Source organism: Astyanax mexicanus, chromosome 12 (assembly GCF_023375975.1).
Source record: "Astyanax mexicanus isolate ESR-SI-001 chromosome 12, AstMex3_surface, whole genome shotgun sequence".
Classification (NCBI taxonomy): Eukaryota; Metazoa; Chordata; class Actinopteri; order Characiformes; family Acestrorhamphidae; genus Astyanax; species Astyanax mexicanus.
In genome coordinates this window covers 35364851-35377540 of record NC_064419.1, presented here as the reverse complement: position 1 = coordinate 35377540, position 12690 = coordinate 35364851, and the positions used below count along the sequence as shown (strand labels likewise).

At 35.5% G+C, this 12690-nt stretch overlaps 1 protein-coding gene across 1 annotated transcript; it reads right to left on the bottom strand.

Annotated features, from left to right (window-relative positions):
* Positions 1-10: 10 nt before the first annotated feature.
* Positions 11-12217, bottom strand: slc35d2 (solute carrier family 35 member D2). Its single transcript, XM_007254067.4, has 12 exons — positions 11777-12217; positions 10311-10344; positions 10120-10206; positions 9956-10023; positions 9190-9261; positions 8737-8805; positions 8492-8594; positions 6663-6755; positions 6487-6554; positions 6294-6372; positions 2772-2854; positions 11-2631 (listed from the first exon to the last, which is right to left on the bottom strand). Exons 1-12 carry the CDS (start codon positions 11962-11964, stop codon positions 2460-2462), a joined length of 1116 nt encoding a protein of 371 aa, XP_007254129.3. The 5' UTR covers positions 11965-12217; the 3' UTR covers positions 11-2459.
* Positions 12218-12690: the final 473 nt, after the last annotated feature.

Sequence of the window (12690 nt, the reverse complement as noted above, 5' to 3'; positions counted from 1 at the left end):
GACAACTGTGCTTTGTTACTTTTCTTTTATAAATCAATAAATCAAAATACATAGAACAAGTACACAAGTCTTCGACCACGTTATATTTATATACGTTCTTATTTTCTTATGACACAAAAAACATGGTTTTACATTAATTATACAATTTGTCTAAAACATTTGGAATTGATTGAAATGACAAAAAACAAAATAGGCAAAGGCAATGTTCACATTAAAAAAAAATCTTAATTCATGTTAATAATTGGATTACACGTTTATTTTTACTAACTGCTTCACTTACATCAACAGACAGGGTCTGTTCGCAGGACACCATTTAATAAAACAAATTGGTGGCTTTCAAGATGTCATACTTGTTAGAGTATTCAGATATATAATTCCCTTTTGTTTCTTAAAAAAAAAATGTGACTTTTGACTCACCCTGTGTATCAAATATCTGCACTGTCAACAGATGGTGTTTTCTGGTTTCAGTAACTATAAGCTAGGGATGCTCATTCCTGCTCCCGTAGGGGAGATATGTGAACATTCCAGAGTCCAGTGTTTTTGGCTATGTTCACACTGCCAGACCAAATCTGATTTTTGGTATATTTACATTGTTTCCAGGTTGAACTGAAATGACGATAATCACATTTGGAGGTTTTAAGTGCAAGTTCAATAAAATCTGCAACGCATCTTTGGCGGCACTCACAACAAAACAACAACCTCTTCAAATCCAGTGTAACAGAAATGTGGGAGTCCAAGAACATCCAGATCTGATTTCCCTACAGTCATATAGACTTAACCATACAAAAGCAGTCCATTTTTGGCTTTAAAATTCTGTATATTTGCTTTAGTATTGTTAGCGGTGATTGTGCTATAAGCTAATGGACCGGCCATTTTTATTAAATCTAAGCAGTTAACATATAAACATGTAGTTATTTAGTAAAGGCATTTTATTTTATGTAGTATCTGACACATGCACACTGATATGCCAAAAGCAGCATGTAAATTCACACCTGATGTGTGAGTGTTTACATTCAGAGTGAGGCTGAACACTGGCCAGTGTATTACTATCAAGGTGATATCAATGATATGAGCTGGAGCGAGGCCTGATCCACATGCCCATGCTAGGTTAAAATACAAGCCAACAATGTTAAACAAATGTTAAAGGTGTGATTGAGAGACAACAGCAGACGTCAAAAATAGGATCACTAATTCTGCAACACACAACCAACCAAGAACCATGTAACTACTAATATAATTATTTATACCTTTGTTTCTATAATATTAAAACAAAGTATTATTAAAATTAAATACTTTTATTGACCTTCATTTAAACATTCAAAGTACCAGGAGATGTTTCTTTTCTCCTGCCAATAAGTTACAAGTTAGATTAATTATAACTATAATAACGCCAATTTAAATTTATACTATTTAACCCTACTTGTACATTCATTTGTCAGGAACAGCAGTGGTGTGTGAAACCAGCACCAAGCAGTGTAAATATTGTTAATCATTATTTGGAGTTTCTTACCTCTAACAGGTAATAGTTCAGTTAGGATTTTTAACTCGTTTTTCATAAAAACAATACTTTTTAAAATGTTTTTTGACATTTCACTACGTTTTTACTTTTAAAAGACCAACATATAAAAATCTATAGTTTTACATAACAATGAAACATAACATTGCAATTTTGTTTTAGTTGGTTGTGAATATGAGATGAACCATATTCCTGCTATATGTTGATTACACTAATTAAGGCAAACAGAAGAAGTTTCATACAGAACAAATACTTTTAACTGTTTTTACTAGATCTTTAAACTGATCTTAAAACAGGTCAATTTGACCCAGAACATAATAGGAGGATTAAAATAATATCACCAACAATTAAGCAACTTAATCTTTCTGTTAGGATCAGTACAACCAATTAATTACCATATTACCATACCCATTAGTCCACAAATATAGCACCTTAAAAACTTAAATATGTTTCAGTGTCAAGGTCCTTCCATTTTCGCTTGTGCATTTTTTGCTCAATTTTACTTCACTTTGAGTCAGGTTCCTGGACAAAAACTAGGGCTAATCTAATCTAGATTATATTTTATTTTCAGTAGAAATCTACATTAGAAATACAGTACAGTCCAAGACTAGGCATAATCTCTGTCAGGGGAACTGTCCCTTAATGTACAGTAAAATATACTGTACTTTTCTGTTCGTCCCCGTAATGAAGCTACTGTGTATAAAAATATCTGTTATTGCTAGATTGGTCACATGGATTGGACACAATAAACTTAAACTAATAAGTTAACACTTTACCTTCATATATCGAATATTCGTATATCAATTTTCTGAAGCTTGACAATATTGCATTTGGTTCAAAATAAGTTAGCAGAAATTCTTCATCTACACAGGGGAAAAACTACACATTTACTGTAAACAATACAATCCCTGATAGTAACTTCATACCCTGTAATGATCCACTCTCAGATTGGAGGTTTAACAGACTGTAGTGTTAGTATATCTGAGAACTGGCTTTTCTCTTCTGTGTTTTCTTCTACCACATGAACTCTCAGTCTGCTCTCTTCCTGGGTTGCTGTTTGTGCAGAAGACCCACCATGAAAGGTCAGATATGAGTACACCAAGCCACCAGAGATACTGAAGGGGTTAAAAAGAGAGAGTAAATTATTGATTAATTATTATTATTATCATTACATAATTTTTTTTTTACTTTGCAAAAATGAATATTTTTACCCCCATTTTATAAAAGCTGAAATAAAGTTAAAAGAGTTTCATACCATATATTCAGTCCAACAAAGTTTGGCCATGAGAAGACGTAGTCTCCACCAATGAACATCCCGATGTAGGCTACAGCAACATTCTGCAAAAAATGGCATCAATTATGTTTAGGAATAAATTCAATTGAAAACTATTACACACACATAACATAAAATAAAATAATTAACATCAGTCCTATTGCCTAGTTGCAGACTACAATACCAGTACAAGTTTGGACACAGCTTCTCCTACATTGTAAATTAATACATTGATCATCCAGATTATGAAGAACCACACAAGGAATAATTTATTAATCTACAATGTAGATCATTTTAAATTTATGAAAAAAAAAAAACAGACTGAATTTAAGGTGCTTTTAAATGGTTTGACTGACATTGTACATTTCCTTTCAATAGAAAAATCTCTATTTAAAAAGCCTTTTGGTAATAATCCCAGTGGAAAATTCAATGCATTTAGTAGCAGACCCACATTGCATACAGCAGACATGAGTTACAGTACAAGGATAAAGACAACAATAAAATAAAATATAAAAGTAAAGAACTTCGTGCATCTGTTTGTGTTTAACCTTATTCAACAAGATAACACCACACACCTTATAGCAGTGTGGTTGTTCCCAAGCCCTTTACATAACACTGTGTGCTGCCCCTTGACTTTTGGAATGTCCATGTACAAACAACCTGACAGCCAGGGGCCTCCTTACAGTACCACGGTGCCCCACTAGAGGGCTGTCATACACAGGATAAAAAAACACTGTACCATTCAGCAAGTATGAGAAGTGAGAAAAACAAGCACAAAAATACTTCTCAGTCTTACAAAAATCATTTTACTCTCATCTGGCACATTTTAGTAACATCCATTCACACACTTTTATAAACAAAGTTCCTAAAAATATGTCTTTTTAACCAAAGCGATGAATCCCATTTTAATTTAAAGTCAAGTCAAAAGGCTTTTTTATCATTACATCTGAGGAAAGAGAAACACAGGGTAACCACAGTGCAACTTGAAACAACAATAGACAAACATAAAGAGCAAATGTGTAACGAATGTGCAGCATAGAATTATATCACTACAATAAATATAATAAATACAACAGACAAGACAGTTTAACAGATAAGACAGTGCAGTACCGATACGGTACAATGAAATGTGCTGATTAGAATAAGGTGCAGAGGTAACATACTGTGACATATAGAATATACATGAGTCACAGTAGTTACTGAGGTAGAGAGTTTAGTTCTTAAACTTCTTGTATGGAAGCAGCATATAAGCAATATTGCTGCTGATAGGGGATAGAGACATTTCAGTCTCTGTGCTGTGTGTGTGTGTGTGTGTTCAGTTCTGTAAGTGTTTTAGGTGTGTGGTGGGGGTAGACCACCGGTCTGGTCTAAACTGTGCTGTTGGTTATTACTGGGCACACATCCAATAAAAGAAAAACAGGATAAAACACTTTTTCAGTTGTTATGTAAGAACCATAAATCATAATAAAGAATTGCTTATATCTAAAATAACAGTTTTTTTATATATTGTTTTTGTTTATTGCTCAGTCTTAGGTGGTAGATAATTAAATAATTATGTATTTGAATAGAGATTTAATAGAGGGACTTTCCCCGGATTGCACCAGTTGCTAGTAGGGGTGTCACGATTCTCTAAATCCTCGATTCGATTTCATTTTCGATTTGAGGGTCACGATTCGATTCGATTCTCGATTTTCTTGTTTTTTTTTCTTGTTATTATTCTATGCCTCATAAAATTTAAATAATATATTTATTATTATAAATATTATAAATATTATTATTATTATTTATTAAGATATATATGGTAATGCCATCTAGTGACTTATTTTGGTAGCAACAGTGTGCACTATTAAAACAAGCAGTTTATCAGAGCTGTGTGTGGATGGCTGGTGAAACTGCTCACTTACATGAAGCTGCAGTTCTTCATCTAACCACTAGTCGGAGCTGCAGCAGCACAAGCCCCGCTCTCTTCACTCAGTCACTACTTCAGTACAGCCCAGCCACGGGCTACAGAGCTCAGCCAGTCCGTTTTTACTGTTTCTGTAAACAAATAAAGGTTTTAACCCCACTAACCGGATAATACAGCTCACTACAGTTCATCTTTCAGCCCAAGCAGCTAACAGTAGAACAGCCCACACGGAGTCACTGCTCGGATTACATTATAAACAGGTCAGTTAGCGCGCTGCTAACCTCAGGATGTTTATAACTACGGAGTTTAGTGGACACACCACGGCCGCCAGGTAAGTCTTTTAAAGGCTACTGAAGACTATTAAAGGCTATTAGAGGTTATTGAAAGCATTATTGGGGGGCAGAAATCAGTACAGGCTGGTTAGATAAGTGATGTGGTGAAACTGTGACTAGCGCTGTCACAGTGATGTTTATTAACGTCATTAAAACAGATTTTGTCAGGTATTGTCTTATAAATATTTACACATAACTTATATCTCTCCTGAAAAGCTTTTATTTTAGTCAGAAACACGCTTGTGTTTACTTTATCTGAGAGAAAAATGTTTTTTTAATTCAGTGGAAAGCAACAGGTGTAGTCAATTATAAGTTTAAGATTTTTAATCCACCTCACTGTGATCTATAGTCAGTGTTCTCAAGTCAGACTGACACACGCATTTCAGCGAGTTCACACGCTCTCACCTGCGCGCACCCACCCCTCCGTTAGATACAGATACAAAACCTGCGCGCCCAACCCCCGCCCCCCCTCCCCCGTTGGACAGATAAAAAACAGTGATCACACTCCCGCCGACACTCAAAACTTGAGAGCCCTGTCTATATTTCTATAAATCCGTTTTCAGTTTCTCCTCCGTGGTTGAAAGGCAGCTGTCTCTCACACAGCAGAACTGAGGGCGGGGCTGCGCTATTAAATGAATAGGATGCGCTGTGTTGGTGCCGCGCCATTTACGTAGCGCGCTGCGCTATTTGCGTAGCGCGCGCGGGAGGGATCGTCGATCCTCTTTTTGACTTCGATACTCGAGACCATGACCTCATTTCGATTCGATTTCGATAAAATATCGAGATCGTGACACCCCTAGTTGCTAGAACTGAACAATCAACTCTGTGTTTCCAAGATAAGAGTAAAATAACCAATATTGAGCATATATAACCTGCCTCAGCTATATACATTGCATACGCACACTGCAATGACAATGCTCAAATGATCCATTGTGCTTTTAAACACATGATCTCTTTTAAACACTTTTACAGTTAAACCTAACCCTAACCCTAACCCATATCTGGTGAAGGACAAGCCATTGGGACCTCTGGAACTACACCCAAACCACGACCTACAGTTGAACTACTTTGAACTGTGACTGTCCCTCTTCGCTTTAAGGCTCTGAACCGACTCTGTTTTTAAATGACTTGTGATCATGTTGATAGCAAATGTCACTGCAAGAATATCTCCATGTACACAAAACTAAAGAACAAAGTTCAATGAGGATTAAAATAAAGTAAAAGAGAAAGCAAATAGAAAATGTAAAGAAAAGGCATACTACAAACCTTAATTGCCCCAATGACTGTGGTGGTTAAGGCACTGTTGTAATGACTGCACAGAACAATGGAGTACATCAATACAAACCTGTTAAAAGAGTTATATCCACAATATTACTTTCTTTCTCTGTTCGAATCACTGAGTCACTAAGTTTAAAGTGATTTACAGAAAGATAAAATTACAGAAGGAAGTGTAACATACCCCATGGCACAAGACATCATAAAATATACAATAAAACTCAGAGACAACCAGCCTTTAAACATGATGGCCTAGAAAAGAAAACACACGTAATTGAATCTTTTCATGTTGCACAGCTGCAGCACTATTTTTCATTGATTTATTCAACTAATCCTCCTTTTATCTGTTCAGGCATTTACCTTTTCCAAGTCTCCGGTGTAGGCACTTGCCAAAATAGTGGGTATAATGATGATGAACGCATTATAGAACAAAAGCCCGTACTTGCCAAGGCCCTATTGAAAGCAGAGAAATACATCAACCCGATGTAACGGCAGAGTTAATAGGTGACAGATAAATCCAGTGTTTACTTAATGGGAAAGGCCCTACATGCTTTCAGGACCTGTTTCCACTGGTTTTTACATTCCCAGCACTCTAAGCAAATGGCGCTGTTTACCTCGTAGCGATAGTGAAATCTGTTTTAGTGTTATAAAGAATCTTTTTTTTTTTTAAGTTTCAAAGAGAACCATCTACATATAAAATGTTTCCACCAATTAAATTTGGTCTTTGAGTGGCTGATCGAATATATGATCACTGCCAAGTTTTTTGTACATCTGTGCGTTTCCTGACTTTTCCTACTTTTATATTTCTTCCATATATTTAAAAAAAAATTTACACAACATAGACCAAACAAGAGAAATGATAAACAGAGGAGTGCAGGTAAGTACAGCTGAGAATTAAAGCTTAGAGACTTATCCTGAAGGAGTATATGCAGTTTGGTGTCTGCTTGGCAAATAAATCTCTAGGCCGTCGGCACTGGGGGGGGGTTGTGGAATGGGGGCGAATGAAAGTAAAAAGTACCAGCACAATTACAGGAGATGGCCATAAAAAAGTGATGCTATGAAGGGGTGAAAATGAATGCTGCAGGTGAATGAGTCTAAGCCCAAATCCCACACTCAAATAGAAAAATCTTGAGTTGGAATAGTGTCAGTACCTCGTGAGCTGTGTTTTGAGTTACGTGGCGAAAATCCAGAAGAAAAATAAGAACAAGAAGAATCAGAAAACGAAAGAAGAAGAACATAAATTGGAAAACAATATGCTTTGCAATATTCAACCATAATAAATAAATTTACAATAAAACAAGGACATGGAAATATCTGCAGAATAGAGCCAATCAGATTGGCCTAAGATACAGTAAAAATAGTACAAATAGTAGTTTAACCTAATCTTATGTGTACATTAATCTAACAATGTTCTATTTAAAGGTCCTTTGGACTGTTCCTACAGGCCCATGTATTGGGAATTAGCTCATATTATGTAAACAGTTAATGATTTCGAAGGATGATGCTGAATACTCAGGATGAATTATTATATAGATTAATATTAATATAATGTGCCTTTTGTGTCCACAGCATACACTGCAAAAATCAATTGGCAAAAACTAGACAAAATACAGGCAAATTAAGACAAATATATGTATATTAAGTAAAATAAATCTGCCAATGGGGTAAGCAAAATTTTCTTAGTAAGATTTCTTACAAAAAGCAATGACAGTCTCAAAATGATTGAAGCAACACCTAAATCAAGCAAAAAAGTCACTGTTTTTGGACACAAGAATCAGAATAACTTGATTCCTGCTTGATTGTGCCCATTTTTTGAGTTCAAATGACTTAAAATAAGGTACAAATTCTGAGTAAGAATGATTAAGATAATTATCCCTAAAATAAGCAAAATAATCACTTAGTAAGACAAAAAGTCTTATCAGAGAAGAAAATAAGATTTATTGCCTTAAATAAAAAAAATCACTTGCTAAGACTTAGTTTTTTGCAGTGTAGTTGTTTAAATTTCACAAAAACACAGTGCAACAATGTATTAAACTAGATTTACCCTAAACTAAAACAAAAATCTTGTAAGTTAAAAAAAAATTACATGTATCTTTGAAACAGAACATGGTCTCCATAAACAATTCAACATGTTTGCAACTCTAGGTCAACCAATTTAATTTATCCATATATCCTTATTAGGCACATACCTCTATTCCTAATTTCTTCTTCGTATAAACGCCGCTGGCAGCTGTAAAGACATCATTGAGGAGAACAAAAGTGTATCCCTCTGCATCAAAAGCAAGGTCAGAGCTGTGGAATATAAAAACACAACCAGACTGATAAGATATGATGATTATTGTTTTCATTACAGGGATGTAATTTTTTTTTTTTTATATATATTTCTAAGGTTAACTTTCTGTGCTGATGAGTGCAAGGTTACTGTACTCGTTACCTTGCAGCGATCAGAGCCCCGAACACAATGGCCAGTACACTGCACACCAGCTGAGGTGAAAACGTCTTTCTGTAAGGTTAAACAGGTTTTACAGATCTAGCCTGCATACCAAAACAAAAGTCATTAAAAGAGTTTTGATGACCTTTATATTTGAACTGTACAATATATATTAATGTATTTATTTATGTGTAATAGTCACATTGCAAGATGTGCATTTTTTTTGTTTTAATTTTCCATGATTTATCTACCAGATGCAGATCAAATCTGAACAGTATCATTTACTTAACTACTGTAAACTACTTCACAAAAATACATGTTACTAAACATGTTAAATAAAAAAATTTGATGTCCCTGTGAACTGTTCTCGTATCCTTGATATGAAAGTATTATTAGTAACAGTTCCAAAACAGTTTAGGCAGATAGGAAGAATCGTTTCTGTTTATCAGTACATACCTTAATATTTTGGTCTCCATTATCATTGTGAGGAGAATAGTGAATTTTCTGAGCACGGTGAACATGGGTAAGCTGCAAAGCAGAAATAATTATAAAAGTAGATATTACAAAATTTACCCCAATTTCTATTCAGTTTGGAAAGCCAATTATCCATATTTTATATGGGATAAGCCTCCTCAAATTCATGTTAGGTCAGCCACTGCCTCTTTCCCAACTGCTGCTGATGCAGCAGCACTAGACAGTCAGCAGACTCAGAGGAAAGCACAGCAACCCAGCTCTGATGCATCAGCCAACAGATGCCAGTGCTCAAATACAGGCATCTGTTGATGTGAGGTATAAGAGAATGTGCTCTCCAAGTAGCATGGCCCTGAATTTAAACTGGCAGTCCTCAAGGATTTTAGTGACAGTGCATTAGTCTGCTAGACCCCTCTGAGCCTGAATTGTTGAAATGAGTTTTGGAATTTCTGAAAGAAATTGTACTATATAGCTTTAAATGGTTTGCTAATGAAGCAGCAATGAAGCTACAACTTAGCATAATTAATAGCTGTGTCCTCTCAAAGAATTCTCATTACCTATTTAAATGAGTAATAACTTAAACTACAGACAAGAAGGAATACTTTAGTGACAACAACAAACATTCTCCTAAGTGTTTTTTTTTATAGAACTTTATTAATGCATTGTGTCTGAATCAACACAAGAGAAAACACTTTACTTTAGGAGTGAAAGAATATTTAATACATTTAAGCATAATAATTAAAAAATATACCTTAATTTCTTTGTGCTTCCCAGACCTGTGACATGATTTCCAACGTAGAGTAACGGTAAAGGAAACATCTAGAAAAAAGTAAACATTAAAAAAAGATTAACCATAACAGCCAAACACATGCAGAAATAATTTCCAAAGCCAATGCTTTAAATAATAGGATTCACCTTTACAGGTATGCTTTTGTCAAAGTCCTGAAAACTGACAGCTTTGAATGATTTAGCTAAATAGAGAATGATGATGGTGAATGCCATCTGAGTAGGCAAACAGACAGGATTTAATTACATCAGTGCTTTTACAGCTCACAGTACTCATAAACAAAACATGCTTATTACAAAATGCATATTAGAAAACTCACCTGTCCAATCCCAAGGAATGTGTATGAAGGAAATCTAATAAAAGACAATAATTTTGTTGTTAGCCCACAAAAGCATTATACATGTAGAAACACCAGGAATTTATTACCAAGACACAAATATTTTACTTATAATCCAACACCCTATGCACATCCTGTGTTTAGTCCTGTACCTCTGGGGCTCTCAAAAAATATCCATGGACCCTCATATTTTATTTTAGAAATACAATATTACAGTAAATATATTGGGTAAAGTTGTATAATCATAACATCCTTCTGATATCAGCTTTTCTCCATTAAGGTTTGGAGTTTAACTCTTTTTTAACTATTATGTTTGGTAATCATTAGTTTGGTAGTTCTTTTTTCGGGCTCACAAGTTTATATTTATATTGACCCATGGACCCAATGTCAGGAGTCTCTTCGGTCTACATATCTTTGTTTATACACTCAGCTTTACAATAAAATATTATACAATATTTCCATATTAAACTGCGAAAGGAAGCTTTTTTGAGTCACTCTATGCCTGTCACAATAATTGCAATATCGATTTATTGTACAGTAAATGAACATGACCTCAATCATTTTTGACAATTGTAATATCGTCTATTGTGTTTATTTGTATGTTTGTTCACATATATAACAGTGAACAGTATTTTAGCCAGTCATGCTTCAATAACTGTGACTCCATCACATACACACAGTGTGGACTAAAGCATGTTAAGAAATAAGTATATAATTCTCTAAAAACTAATTATAATTAATGATTCATTCAAATTTAGCTGTCTTTAAAAAGTTAAAATTTGCTTTTGTATGCTATTCTCTTTTCATTATATCAGTGGCATTTAATAGTCTTAAAATGACAAAAATATTGTGTATCGCAATCATTTCTGGGACAATATATCGTCCACAAAAAAAGTCTTATCGTGACAGGCCTAAGTCACTCTTTAGTTTTCTTGCAGGAAAAAACTAAATTCCATGATTTTAGCATTGCCAATGGGGGACTAAATGATTGCAAAAGGCATGTTGAGGTGAGTTAATGTGACATAACTGCCAACATCGTTTTTGGATTACCAGGATGATCAGTTTTCAACGACCCTGAGCATCAAAAAGTATCAGCATCAGTTCAAACCTGCTACCAGAAAAATGGATCAGGTATGGATCTGGAGTCTTTATTTATAGACAGAATACATTCTACACTCTAATAATTCTAAATGATCAGTCAGAAGGGTGAAGTGTTTATTTCTTGAACACTCCAATGACTTAGTCACTTTTACTTTATAAGGTACAATAACTAAACTATGTATAAGTAATAATATTAACTGAAGTAAGGTTTGAGTAAAAATCCGTCCCAGGATTTTGTTCCAACTGCGTTTTCGGCTTTAGTGCAGCTCAGAGCCGACCAGGCAGTTGGAACAAAATCCTGGGGCGGAATTGTACTACCCTCTTCTACAGGTGAATATAATACGTACCTGTAGTTGGTGAGAACAGTCTTGTTGATAACGATGATTAGAAATGAACTGACAGCATAAAAAACAGCAGAAACGAGCTTTAGCAGTCTCCCGTCTCTGTGAGCAGGACTGAATAAAGGAAAGGAGGCAGAAGGAGAGGGAGAGGGAGACGGAGGAGAAGAAGTGAAGGAAGAGGTTCTTCTGGACATGGTGCTCCTGGATCTACAGCGCGGCTCTTCCGGTAACCTGTAGCTCGGGTTAATGTTGTGTACAGAGCGCAGCTGTTCCGCTGGTTCTGCCCTGCTGAAGAGCGGGTGTACAGAGATACATCCCCCCGTGTTTCAGGAAGCTGAGCCCGGCGGTTACTGAACCCTGAGAGGGTTTATTTAACACTGGTAAACACGGTACTGCTGTGTGCAGGAAGTTAGCCTGAGCCCCACAGTTACACTCAGATGGGTATGAAGCGTTATCCTCCGCTAGGTGGGGCACGAGAGCCGGTTCATTTTAGGCCTATCAAATTTAACCACACTCAACTATAGCTTAACCCTTTCACACCTGAACTGTGTTCACACCTGAGTTATGTTCCAGTCATGAAAATATATAAGAATGTTTTCTGTCTGTAATGCATGTAATGTGTCACTTTTACCCTTTTGTCTCATTATTTTGAGATACTACGTCATTATTATATACTGAGTTATTATTTTAAGAAATTAAAGCAGCACTGGGTAGGATTTCCTTGATTTTTTATCTTTTTAAGGAAGTAAAATTACAGATTAAAACTCACTGCAGCGTAATAGGAGGAACAGCGGTGCTCTCGTGTCTTTGCCGGGCTCCTCTGAGCTCAAACCAGACTCTGTACGTTTTTCCGAGGTGGCTGCGACCAACGCTCGCGAAAACTGCAACCTGCTTTCCGACCTTTAGTTCTAACAGTTCTA